The sequence below is a fragment of the Schistocerca americana genome, unplaced genomic scaffold (assembly GCF_021461395.2).
Source record: "Schistocerca americana isolate TAMUIC-IGC-003095 unplaced genomic scaffold, iqSchAmer2.1 HiC_scaffold_107, whole genome shotgun sequence".
Classification (NCBI taxonomy): Eukaryota; Metazoa; Arthropoda; class Insecta; order Orthoptera; family Acrididae; genus Schistocerca; species Schistocerca americana.
In genome coordinates this window covers 210,622-224,149 of record NW_025725123.1, presented here as the reverse complement: position 1 = coordinate 224,149, position 13,528 = coordinate 210,622, and the positions used below count along the sequence as shown (strand labels likewise).

Sequence of the window (13,528 nt, the reverse complement as noted above, 5' to 3'; positions counted from 1 at the left end):
ATTGTAAACAGTTGCACACACAGTGTCGTTGCACTCTTCAGAATAGCAAAAACCTTGCTGGATATAATTTAATAGTTCTTTTAATAGTTTCGCTCCCTCTTCTGTTGTGTGGGTGAACCTCTCTCTCTGGGACAAAGATCCATTCACAAATTCCTGGCCCAATAGCAGCAGGTGTAGTCTTGAAGGACCCTATCACTATCTCTATGATCTGTGATTTTAAAATGGTCTGTTATACATTTCCCCTTCCATTATCCTTTGGACTACTACACCAGGTCATTGTTGAGGCAGTTTTCATCAGTCTCACATTAACAAAATTCCATATCTATCTACTTGTCACTGCACCTGATTCCTAATTGCTATCAATATTTAATTTACCAGCTTTTTAACACTTAGATGAGCATGTGCAGTGAGATGACATACCACTGCCACATTTCAAGGTGTTTGATTTACACTTAAATTAAGGTGATGTAATGTTATTCAGCCTTTTAATTTTTTTGCAGGAGCCACAAGAGGTGCAGGCAGAGGAGGTAGCAGCAGGTGAGATTTTCACTTTCTTCAGTAGCTTAATTACAATTTCAAATTATCACTTTAATGTGCTCTTGTGTGGCACATTTCTTTTCATCTTTTTCTTTGACATTAATTATTCATTGCTTGTGTGCTAAAGTATATCAGTGAAATAGTTGTTCAGAAATTAATGCTAGAACCTGACACCGGATGTTAATTACGTAGTACATAATTCATACTGAAAATTGGCACTGCTTTTGTAACTACAAGAGATTGGTCACAAATGTGTAGTTGTGTCTCATGTGTGTGCTGTGGTAGATTGTGAGGGAAATGTGATCAAAGAGGAAGAAGACAAATATTTAAGTAGCAAGTTGACATTTAAAAATAAGTGATTGTAAAGGTAAGCTCACATTACTAATTGGCACACTACAATATGTAGTAATGTTTAGATCACAGTCCCCTTATTCCATAGTCATGGCTCATATTAAACTCATTATCTTGAGATGAATATTTTTAAGTATACAACTATTGCTCAGCATAGTTGGGCTTCTTAAAGAGGAAAATTGCCAATGTTATTGGGGACTGGAACAAGTTAACCTCATTCATGGCCAGTGATTTGAAACCTCATCATCATGCCTTGAAATGAAGACTATTGTCTCTGTAATCCTTCTTCTTTCCCAAAGCAGTATTTTGCCACCTGACTGATGTGTGAAATAGCCTGACACATCTGGGTGCCACAGTTATCCATCACCTGCCAAGAGGCTAATTGACTACCGAATGACAACATGCTACAGAGTACAAGGTGCGTGTCTTGTTGGTAGCTCCACAACGTGTGTATTGCTTTCTCAAGACCCATCTCCAGTCCTCTCACCTGCTGCACTCCCATACCAGCTTTCCTAATTAGAACATATGGTATTTCCTCTTAACTCATCCTTAAGTTACACAATACTCCTTCAAACTGGTACTCGCTACCCCTATGCTGCCCTGCAGTAGCATGAGGAGAATAGTTAAGTGTCTGTGCAAATGCAGAATGAGGGCTGAGCAGTGCTGCAGTGCTGGAATAGGAAGATATGGATGGATGAGAAAAGTGACTAACCAAGGTGAAGGCCAGGAGGGTCACAGGAACATAGAATATGTTGCAGGGAGGGTTCCCACCTTCACATTTCGGAAAAGCTGGTGTTTGTGGGCATGATCTGTATGGCTCAGGGTGTGAAGCAGTCATTGAAAAGAAGGACATTGTGTTGGGCAGCCTGCCCAGCAGCAGGGTATAAACTTGTTTCTTGCCCTGTTTGTAGGTGGCCATTTATGTGGACAGACAGCTTGTTTGTTGTCATGCCAACATAGAATGCAGCACAATGGTTGCATCTTAGCTTATATATCACATGACTGGTATCGCAGGTAGAACTGCCTTTGATGGAATAGGTGGTGAATGTGACCAGACTGGAGAAGTAGGTGGTGGTGGTAGGATGTATGGGTCAGGTCTTGCATCTAGGTCTGTTACATGGGTATGAGTGATGGGGTAATGGGTTGCAAATCCTTTCTAAACACTCAGAATCCTAAACCCCTCCTCTCATTTAGGTTCACTGAAGACATTTTTGTGATCTGGATTGAGACTGAAGACACCCTATCCACATCCCACAGAACCTCAACAACTTCTCCCCCATGGCTTCACCTGGACCTTCTCAAGCCAACAAGCCACCTTCATAGATATTGACATCCACTTCAAAGATGGCTAGATCACTGCTTCTGTCCATATCAAATCTACTAACCACAAGTTATGCCTCCATTTTGACAACTGCCACCCATTCCATACCTAGAAGTTCCTTCAATACAGCCTGTCCATCCACAGTTGTCACATCTACTGTGATGAGCATTCCTCCTCGAAATATACTGCTGGTCTCAATGAAGCATACAAAAACAGATCTGCTGTGCCTTATCTTTGCAGTCTCCCACAACCCCAGAGTCTCTCCATCTGGCCACAGAGGAGCATTCACCTCGTAACTCAGTACCACACCGAACTGGAACACCTGAATTACATACTCTGCCAATATTTTTACCCCTCATTTGTTCTGAAATTTGAAATGCCATGCTTACTATCCTTCCCATCCCTCCCACTGTGGTATTGCTGCGTCCACCAAACCTGCACAATATAATTAGCCATCCCATTACAACAATGGCCCATACCCCTATAGCAGAACTAAATGCAAGACATGTCCCATACATCTTTCCACCGTCACCTACTCGTCAGGCCACATACATCACCTACCCACCAAAGGGAGGGCTTCCTGTGAAACCAGTCATGTGATTTACAAACTAAACTGCAAACACTGTGCTGCTTTCTATATGGGACTGACAAGCAACAAGATGTCTGTCTGCAGGAATGACCACTGAGAAACTGTGGCCAGTAAAAAAGTGGACCACCCTGTTGCTGAGCATGCCGCCCAATATGTCATCATCGATTGCAGTGACTGCTTGACAGCCTGTGCCATTATGACCCTTCTCACCAACCCCAGATTTTCTGAACTGCACAAATGGGAACCCTCCCTGCAGTATACCCATTGTTCCCATAACCCTCACCGAGCGAGGTGGCGCAGTGGTTAGACACTGGACTCGCATTTGGGAGGACGACGGTTCAATCCCGCGTCCGGCCATCCAGATTTAGGTTTTCTGTGATTTCCCTAAATCACTCCAGGCAAATGCTGGGATGGTTCCTCTGAAAGGGCACGGCCGACTTCCTTACCAACCCTTTCCTAATCTGATGAGACCGATGACCACGCTGTCTGGTCTCCTTCCCCAAAACCAACCAACCCATAACCCTCCTGACCTCCACCTTGATTAGTCAATTTTCTCACCAATTCCTGCCCTTCCCTGTCTTCATAGAGGAAATGTTTCACACATGTGGAGAGAATGGCTGATAATAAGTATCCAACGATAATGTATGTACAGTATCACTGTCCCTTTGTTCATAAATTATTTCCCATTAAGATTTTCAATACAGTCTGTTCCCAGACCAATCTGTTTGTATTCATGCCTCACCTCAATACAGGGAATCCAGCAGGGAACTGCCATTTTCCTCCCCCACTCATGGTCATATGTCCCACCTATTGTGGACGATCAATGCACAAAGAGAATGTGCTCTGGCAGCCATAACGTTAGGAATTCATTGCAACACAGAAGGCACATGATAATGTTGTGTCAGTGAAACAGCTTCCTAGTGCAAGCAACATAAAAATAGTTCTGATATGCTCTAAGGTTGTCACTAATATGGGAATCAATCTTTAAGGTGTTACGTGAGCACTGCAAGTTGCCCTGGTGGAGTCCTAGATTCCAATATTGTTGTTGTGCTCAGAGGAAAAGTTGTCTATAACAGCACCAAAAATGTGACATCTGACATCCTCATGGAGGCAATGGCAGTGCTATCCAGGAGGCACAGACCTGGAATAAAAATACAGGAATCGGGCCACATCATTATTGAAGGAGAATGGTGAGATGGAATGACACAGAGATGAAGGCTATCCAATGGAACACAAAACACTGGTAATAAGTTTCCAGAGACAAGGAAGTAACGAAAATAGCACAAGAAGAGAGATGTTCCTGAGTAGCCAAGGGGAGCAGAGCTTCATTGCAACACACTGTGTGTAACAACATGCAGCTAATGAAACAGATTTCTAGTGAAGGCAAGGTAGAGAATGCCCTGATCCACTGAAAGATATTTGCTACTACGAGAATTATTCTTGAGTCTCCAGTTCAGCACTCTGTCTGTAAGAACTGAGAAGCACTGCTGTAGGCACCTAAAGTGTAGGTTGCACTGGCGATGCCAATATTGAGGACTGAATTCTTATTAATATAGTCATGGCACTCCGAAGTAGATAGTTGATGTAGAGTTTGTGACTTGGGTTGACTGGTGTGCCACTGTGCAGTGATCTATGAGGGCTGTGCAGTGCAGGAGTACTGGAAAATTGTCCAGTGTTATGGGCCCCTGTACAGAAACTATGCAGTGGCTGACATGGGTAAGATGAGCTGCACTGAGTTTATTTTAGGGCTCCTAACATGCCAGCAACAGCGAGCCCTCTGTTGAATTTCACAATACGGCATTGTAAGGTACCATCCAGATGGTACACCACCCAGTTCCACCTCATTCCTATTATGTCTCCTACTCCATCCTGTTGCCATACCCATCAAAGTTCTTCCCCCCTCAGCTCTATGAAGAAAGCACCTGAGAAATACCCCACATCATCTGCCATGCCTTCTTGTGGCTGTATGTACCCATCTGTAAGTAAAGAAAGGAGGGTTGAATTTTATTTGTTTGATGTGGCATTTTGACTGCACAAACAGCAAAAACGTGGTAAGTGATAAACATATTTGCTATTACTTTGTGTGGGGTATCCCGGAGAAAAATTCATGATAATTTGAAATTGGGGGTGAAGATTTCTGCAAGTGCTCTCATTGAAAAATACTTGTTGAATAAAATGTTTGCATATGCCTGCAATGACTGAGACTTCATATACAGTCATACACACAGTTCCTAACTGTCACACTTGCTATGTTAGTGAATCCTGTTACATAATGTTGTATGTTTCAAAAGCATGTTACTACTGGATTGGAAAATTTGGTCAAACATTGTGTGAAAAGTTGACAGATAAAATTTATTTGCCCCTGGCAGTCTTCAGATGGCAGCCACCAACTGGAATAAAGTTTTGGCTTTCTGGAACTCGGTTAGTAATGTTCACTGTTGTACATAATTAATTAGATCAGATGCTCAGTTATTCAATGATCAGTAGGCACTCTAAAAGATTGAAATAATTCTGTTCTTTATCATGTCAGAATGTAACATTCTTAGTTAATCACCTGTTTGTTTTACCTTTGCAGATAAAGTAGTTTTTATATTAACACACAATTTCTTTTCTTGTCAATCAGGCCCTGTCGGGGAGCACGGCCTGCCTCCTATTGCTCAGGTAAGTGAAGGTAGAGGGTAGCACCCGTGAGACTGGCAGATGATGGGTGAGTTTCACCAGTAGCAAAACAAGTTTGGTTTTGTGGCATGTCATGAACTTCATACAGTTTCCTGGCCTCCTCCTAGGGTGCTCACTAATATCATCAGCCCAGGGTTTTCATCCCTTGTGTGCGCTGCCCTTCACAACCTCATTTTAATTGATCAACTCCTTTCTGTCTATCCTATTGATCTCCACTTCATTCTCATTGTTTTTTGCACTCAACTCCTTCCTGGCCCCACAACCTTTCCAACTTCATTTACACTGTTAACTGAAATGTTATCTCAAGTCCATTATCACAATAAAATTGTCTACTGAACAATCCAAAAATTTTCTCAACAATACTTTCATACAGGCTAATGACAGCTCAACTTCATGTTTGTCCTGATATAATGACAGTTGTCACTGTGCTCACAGACCTATGAGCTAGGCACATCACTGAACAAGAATGAGGTACCGTGGAATAAACCACTAAAATCAGCAGGTACAGTGAAGCCTCATAATGCAACTATCATTGTCCCACTCTGTAGAAAATCTTCATACATTTGCAACAAAGTTCATCCACAAGAGAAATAAAATCCTGAAGTGAATAAAAGTTTAAACCCACTGTTTTAACTAAAATATGACTTTATGGCTGCAGCCATCGTTCATATGTACCATAGACATTGCGAAATATGTAACTTTACCCAAGTGATAGGTTACACCACAGTAGATATAATACCTCATTTGTCTAAAATATTTAGTTATTGCAACTACACAACAAGTACCTTCCCACAATGATAGCATAGTCACTCTTCTTGCTATTATCATAGCCAGACAAACTTCAATAAATCTTCTTAAAATATTTTCGTGGCTGTTTAGTAGATATCTTGTGCACTTCATAGAGAGGTCTTCTTGTCTCTGGGTGTCAAGACTTTAACACATGTAGCTTATTAATTCAATAAAACTAACTTCATGTTTGGTATCTCATGTACCACAGATTGTGCTGAGTGAAGTAAAAGTAAGTGTGTAGCTACTTTTGCTTTTTGGGATTTGCTTCCAGTAATATTCAGATAGGTCTCTGATACACGAAATAGAATCAAATGATAAATATTTGGATGATCATCCAAATCTTGTACTGGTTTCTGTTTGTTGATAGGTGTCCCTCCTGCAATGACTATGCAATCAACACGCATGCTGCCTGTCATATGAATTCAACTGTACAGTGTCTGCCACAAGGAATGAAACTCTGAGGGCTAGGGCTCATGCCACATTCACTTATGCTGACATAGACATCGTAAAAATATCTGAAATGTGACCACAATGGGTCTAATTAATCCAAAAGGATAAAAAATGTTTGATGTGTCACACAGTAGTGTGTGTTTTGTGAAGCTGTAGATATTAGGTGCAGGTTTGACATTGTTTAGAATTTTAAAATGATCATTGACTTGTTGCTAGAATAAACCTGGGGTTATAATATCCTCATCATTATCAAGCAGTGAAAGTAGTTGTGTTTCTTGCACCACTGAGGGGATATTTTTGAATAGTTTGGCACTGTTGTTGTACCATTTCCATAGTGAAGATCCAGAACTTGTCGATACGTATTTTCCTTGTCTACTGTGAAGACAATGCGATGCATGTGGAAGTGTAACCATGCTGGGTACAAATAATATTTCATGGTTGGTCCTACCATTGGAAGACTGTTTAGTGACAAATTCATATTCCATTTAGCAAGACAGTCAAACACTACTCTTGCTTTAGTAGTTGAGTTGGATTTTTAAGGACAGCTGGTGTGGCATGTAATACTAAATGGCATCTGTCATGACTACGATTACCATATGTCTTAAATTTTCATACTTCCTCATAAACTCTGTGTAGCTTTCCACAAACTTTGATTGTATTGCTAGTTTCTGTTTAGTTTAAGAGAATCATTTTTCTGCATTGTGGAAAGAATTCCATAACAAACTCGGCTCTTCCTGAAATGGAAGACGAACAATGAAGCTATCTGTTGAATCTTCAGTCGTGTGTTCCAGGAAGTGTAAGTCACATCACTGCTCATCTTCCATCATTTAGATATTAATACCTCACAACTAGGGTTGGAACAGCTTTAAGGAAAATAAATGGAATGTGGACTCGCATATTTTGCCACTTGTTATTTTATGTAATACACTCTATTACTTACCAACATCATTGTTATTGTTATTATTATTATTATTATTATTATTATTAAAAATTAATAACTTACTTAGTCATGATATTCACAGTCGAAACTTGAACAGGCTTAATTAATTAGACGCCATATTTTGTCAATTGTACCATTGCATGCAGGGAATGAAATCTGAAGTACACAGGTCACAAAACAAGGAAAGGTCACAGCAATTGGGCGGGTTCAACAAAAATATTATCATTAAAATGACTTACATTGAAAGACGTTCAATGTGCTAATAACTTGCAGCGTTTGTAACTGTTACACAATTGAATAACATTCATCCAAATACAGGAAGATTCACAAGTCACACCACTGGTTGTAGCTGTTGGAAGGCCACTTAGTAATGTATAACACTTAACAAAAAGAAAGCAAAACCCTTAAGCTGTAACCCGTGCATTGCAAACTAACATGAAAAATGACCTTTAATACATATACATTCATCCAAAATTCAGAGTAAGCTGAGAACTACAGCAGAGAGCTACCACAGTCAACAAGGAACAAGCAGCCAAATTCCCCAAGTGGAGTTAGCTAATGACTATTCACTGAGGTGACAACTGACACCCCCCAACCTCACACGATCGCCCAGGGACAGATTCTGTCATGCAGTGGAGTCCTGCTGCTCATTAAGGATGCTTAAAGCTATTCCTGTATGCCTTTTACTTCCTCACCTGGACTTCTCCATTTGTACTGTTTACATCCCTAAGTCACTGGACAGTCCGCTTCCAGCTTACTGCCCAATTCCCTCACCCCTTTCTGCTGCTCCCTTTGGGGCTCTCCCAGAACCTGTCAGAGAGGTGCCCTCTTGGCTGACCACATCAGTCACCTTTACCTTATTTGCCTTACCATGGGAGTACCCGTATTTCTTTCACACCCCTACCGCTATTTGGACCCCTCCCACAATGCCAAATTAGCCCATCATCTTATCATTATCCATGGTAAGAAATCAATCGACCATTTCTCATTTGCTATCATCAGACTGCAAGAATAATATAACAATTCCAGATGACAAATGTGAAAATTACTGAACTATCAGTTTAATAAGTCGTGCTGGAAAATACTAATGTGAATTCTTTACAGACAAATGGAAAATCTGGTAGAAACAGACCTCGGGGAAGATCAGTTTGGATTCCGTAGAAATATTGGAACACGTGAGGTAATACTGACCCTACGACTTACCTTAGAAGCTAGATTAAGAAACCTACATTTCTAACATTTGTAGACTTAGAGAAAGCTTTTGACAATGTTGACTGAAATACTCTCTTTCAAATTCTCAAGGTGGCAGGCGTAAAATACAGGGAGTGAACGGCTATTTACAATTTTTACTGAAACCAAATGGCAGTTATGAGAGTTGGGGGACATGAAAGGGAAGCAGTGGTTGGGAATGGATTGAGACAGGGTTGTTAGCCTCTCTGCAATGTTATTCAACCTGTATTTTGAGCAAGCAGTAAAGGAAACAAAAGAAAAGTTCTGAGTAGGTATTAAAATCCATGGAGAAGAAATAAAAACTTTGAGGTTCACCAATGACATTGTAGTTCTGTCAGAGACAGCAAAGTACTTGGAAGATCAGTTGAACGGAATGGATAATGTCTTGAAAGGAGGATATAAGAGAAACATCATCAAAAGCAAAATGAAGATAATGGGATGTTGTCGAATTAAGTCAGGTGATGCTGAGGGAATTAGATTAGGACATGAGACACTTAAAGTAGTAAAGGAGCTTTCCCTTTTGGGGAGCAAAATAACTGATGATGGTCAAAGTAGAGAGGATATAAAATGTAGACTGACAATGGCAAGGAAAGAGTTTCTGAAGAAGAGAAATTTGTTACGTCAAGTATAGATTTAAGTGTCAGGAACTCATTTCTTAAAGTATTTGTATTCAGTGTAGCCATGAATGGAAGTGAAACATGGATGATAGATAGTTCAGACAAGAAGAGAATAGGAGCTTTTCAGATGTGGTGCTACAGAAGAATGCTGAAGATTAGATGGGTAGATCACATAACTATTGAGAAGGAATTGAATAAAACTGGGGAGAAGAGTAGATTGTGGCACAACTTGACTAGAGGAAGGGATCGGTTGGTAGGCATGCTTTGAGGCATCAAGGGATCACCAATTTAGTACTGGAGGGCAGTGTGGAGGGTAAAAACCATAGAGGGAGACTAAGAGGTGAATACACTAAGCTGATTCAGTATGTACTGGGAGATGAAGCAGCTTGCCCAGGATAGAGTAGCATGGAGAGCTGCATCAAAACAGTCTAAGGACTGAAGACCACAACAACAACAACAACAACATCATCATCCATTTTCTGACTCCTACCCCACCTATGTGCACACCCACAAGGCAGCTTTCTAAGGATGACTAGAAATTTAATGCTCCCTGGCGCCCTTCGAGAAACATTATTTCCCCAGTTGTGATGCCCAGGTAGAATATCTTACAAATGTAATAATTACTGCCACACAATTTTCCATTTTTGCACTTCATTTTTACTGTGCCATGTCAGTCACTCGACTGCCTGACACATGTTGTGACTCAAATCACATGCGGTGATGTGCTCTCCATGTTATTAACCATCATTCTATGATAGCAAACTGCATTCATTGTAAACAGTTGCACACACAGTGTCGTTGCACTCTTCAGAATAGCAAAAACCTTGCTGGATATAATTTAATAGTTCTTTTAATAGTTTCGCTCCCTCTTCTGTTGTGTGGGTGAACCTCTCTCTCTCTGGGACCAAGATCCATTCACAAATTCCTGGCCCAACAGCAGCAGGTGTAGTCTTGAAGGACCCTATCACTATCTCTATGATCTGTGATTTTATAATGGTCTGTTATACATTTCCCCTTCCATTATCCTTTGGACTACTACACCAGGTCATTGTTGAGGCAGTTTTCATCAGTCTCACATTAACAAAATTCCATATCTATCTACTTGTCACTGCACCTGATTCCTAATTGCTATCAATATTTAATTTACCAGCTTTTTAACACTTAGATGAGCATGTGCAGTGAGATGACATACCACTGCCACATTTCAAGGTGTTTGATTTACACTTAAATTAAGTTGATGTAATGTTATGCAGCCTTTTAATTTTTTTGCAGGATCCACAAGAGGTGCAGGCAGAGGAGGTAGCAGCAGGTGAGATTTTCACTTTCTTCAGTAGCTTAATTACAATTTAAAATTATCACTTTAATGTTCTCTTGTGTGGCACATTTCTTTTCATCTTTTTCTTTGACATTAATTATTCATTGATTGTGTGCTAAAGTATATCAGTGAAATAGTTGTTCAGAAATTAATGCTAGAACCTGACACCGGATGTTAATTACGTAGTACATAATTCATACTGAAAATTGGCACTGCTTTTGTAACTACAAGAGATTGGTCACAAATGTGCAGTTGTGTCTCATATGTGTGCTGTGGTAGATTGTGAGGGAAATGTGATCAAAGAGGAAGAAGACAAATATTTAAGTAGCAAGTTGACATTTAAAAATAAGTGATTGTAAAGGTAAGCTCACATTACTAATTGGCACACTACAATATGTAGTAATGTTTAGATCACAGTCCCCTTATTCCATAGTCATGGCTCATATTAAACTCATTATCTTGAGATGAATATTTTTAAGTATACAACTATTGCTCAGCATAGTTGGGCTTCTTAAAGAGGAAAATTGCCAATGTTATTGGGGACTGGAACAAGTTAACCTCATTCATGGCCAGTGATTTGAAACCTCATCATCATGCCTTGAAATGAAGACTATTGTCTCTGTAATCCTTCTTCTTTCCCAAAGCAGTATTTTGCCACCTGACTGATGTGTGAAATAGCCTGACACATCTGGGTGCCACAGTTATCCATCACCTGCCAAGAGGGTAATTGACTACCGAATGACAACATGCTACAGAGCACAAGGTGCGTGTCTTGTTGGTAGCTCCACAACGTGTGTATTGCTTTCTCAAGACCCATCTCCAGTCCTCTCACCTGCTGCACTCCCATACCAGCTTTCCTAAAATACTGCTTCAAGCTGGTACTCGCTACACCTATGCTGCCCTGCAGTAGCATGATGGTAACCTGGGTGTGTGGGGTGTGTGGGGTGTGGCGGGGGGGGGGGGGGGGAGGGGGGGGGAGCATAAAAGGAGAATAGTGAAGTCTAAGTCTCTGTGCAATGGCAGGGAGGGTTCCCACCTTTATCTTGATTAGTCAGTTTTCTCATCCATTCAGACCCTTCCCTGTCTCCGTAGGAGAAATATTATCACACATGTCGAGAGAATGGCTGATAAGTATCCACAGATATTGTATGTACAGTATCACTGCCCCTTTGTTTATAAACTATTCCCCATTAAGATTTTCACTACAGTCTGTTCCCAAACCAATCTATTTGCATTCCTGCTTCACCTCTCTAGAGGGAGTCCTGCAGGGAACTGTCTACAGCCACCCACACTCATGGTCCCATGACCCACTTATTGTGCTCAGGTAGCCATACCGTTATAACTTCGTTGCAACACAGAAGGCACATGATAATGTTGTGGAAGTGAAACAGCTTCCTAGTGCAAGCAACTTAAAAATAGTTCTGATATGCTCTAAGGTTGTCACTAATATGGGAATCATTCTTTAAGGGGTTAGGTGAGCACTGCAAGTAGCACTGGTGGAGGCCTAGATTCCAATATTGTTGTTGTGCTCAGAGGAAAAGTTGTCTACAACAGCACCAAAAATGTGACATCTGACATCCTCATGGAGGCAATGGCAGTGCCATCCAGGAGGCACAGACCTGAAAGAATTATACAGGAATCAGGCCACATCATCATTGAAGGAGGATGGTGAGGTGGAATGACACAGAGATGAAGGCTATCTGATGGAACACAAGACACTGGTAATAAGTTTCCAGAGACAAAGAAGTAATGAAAATAGCACAAGAAGAGAGATGTCCCTCAGTAGCCAAGTGGAATAGAGCTTCATTGCAACACAGTTTGTGTGTAACAACATGCAGCTAATGAAACAGATTTCTAGTGAATGCAAGGTAGAGAATGCCCTGATCCACTGAAAGATATTTGCTACTGTGAGAACTATTCTTGAATCTCCAGTTCAGCACTCTGTCTGTAACAACTGAGAAGCCCTGCTGTAGGCACCTAAAGTGTAGGTTGCACTGGTGATGCCAATATTGAGGACTGCATTCTTATTAATATAGTCATGGCACTCCGAAATTGATAGTTGATGTAGAATTTGTGACTTGGGTAGGCTGGTGTGCCACTGTGCAGTGATCTATGAGGGCTGTGCAGTGCAGGAGTGCTGGAAAATTGTCCAGTGTTATGGGCCCCTGTACAGAAACTATGCAGTGGCTGTCATGGGTAAGATGAGCTGCTCTGAGTTTGTTTCAGGCCTCTTAACATGCCAGCAACAGAGAGCCCTCTGTTGAATTTCACAATACGGCATTGTAAGGTACCATCAAGATGGTACACCACCCACTCCCACCTCATTGCTATTATGTCACACACTCTATCCAGTTGTCATACCCATCAAAGTTCTTCCCACCTCATCTCTATGAAGAAAGCACCTGAGGAATACCCCACATCATCTGCCGTGCCTTCTTGTGGCTGTATGTACCCATCTGTAAGTAAACAAAGGTGGGTTGCATTGTATTTGTTTGATGTGGCATTTTGACTGCACAAACAGCAAAAATGTGGTAAGTGATAAATATTTTTCCTATCACTTTGTGTGGGTTATCCCTGAAAAAATTCAGGATAATTTGAAATTGGGGGTGAAGTTTTTTGCAAAGACACTAGGTGTTCTCATTGTAAAATACTTAATGAATATAATGTTTGCATATGCCTGCAGTGAATGAGGCTGCGTATACAGTCATAC

The 13,528-nt window shown here is 40.9% G+C and overlaps 1 protein-coding gene across 1 annotated transcript in view; it reads right to left on the bottom strand.

The window, feature by feature from the left end:
* The window catches only part of LOC124560158 (spore wall protein 2-like), a 196,763-nt gene extending 185,032 nt beyond the window's left edge, over window positions 1-11,731 (bottom strand). The window contains exon 1 of the mRNA XM_047130921.1: window positions 11,651-11,731. Within this exon, the coding sequence (XP_046986877.1) occupies window positions 11,651-11,731 (81 nt within the window). The remainder of the gene's footprint in view (window positions 1-11,650) is intronic.
* Window positions 11,732-13,528: the final 1,797 nt, after the last annotated feature.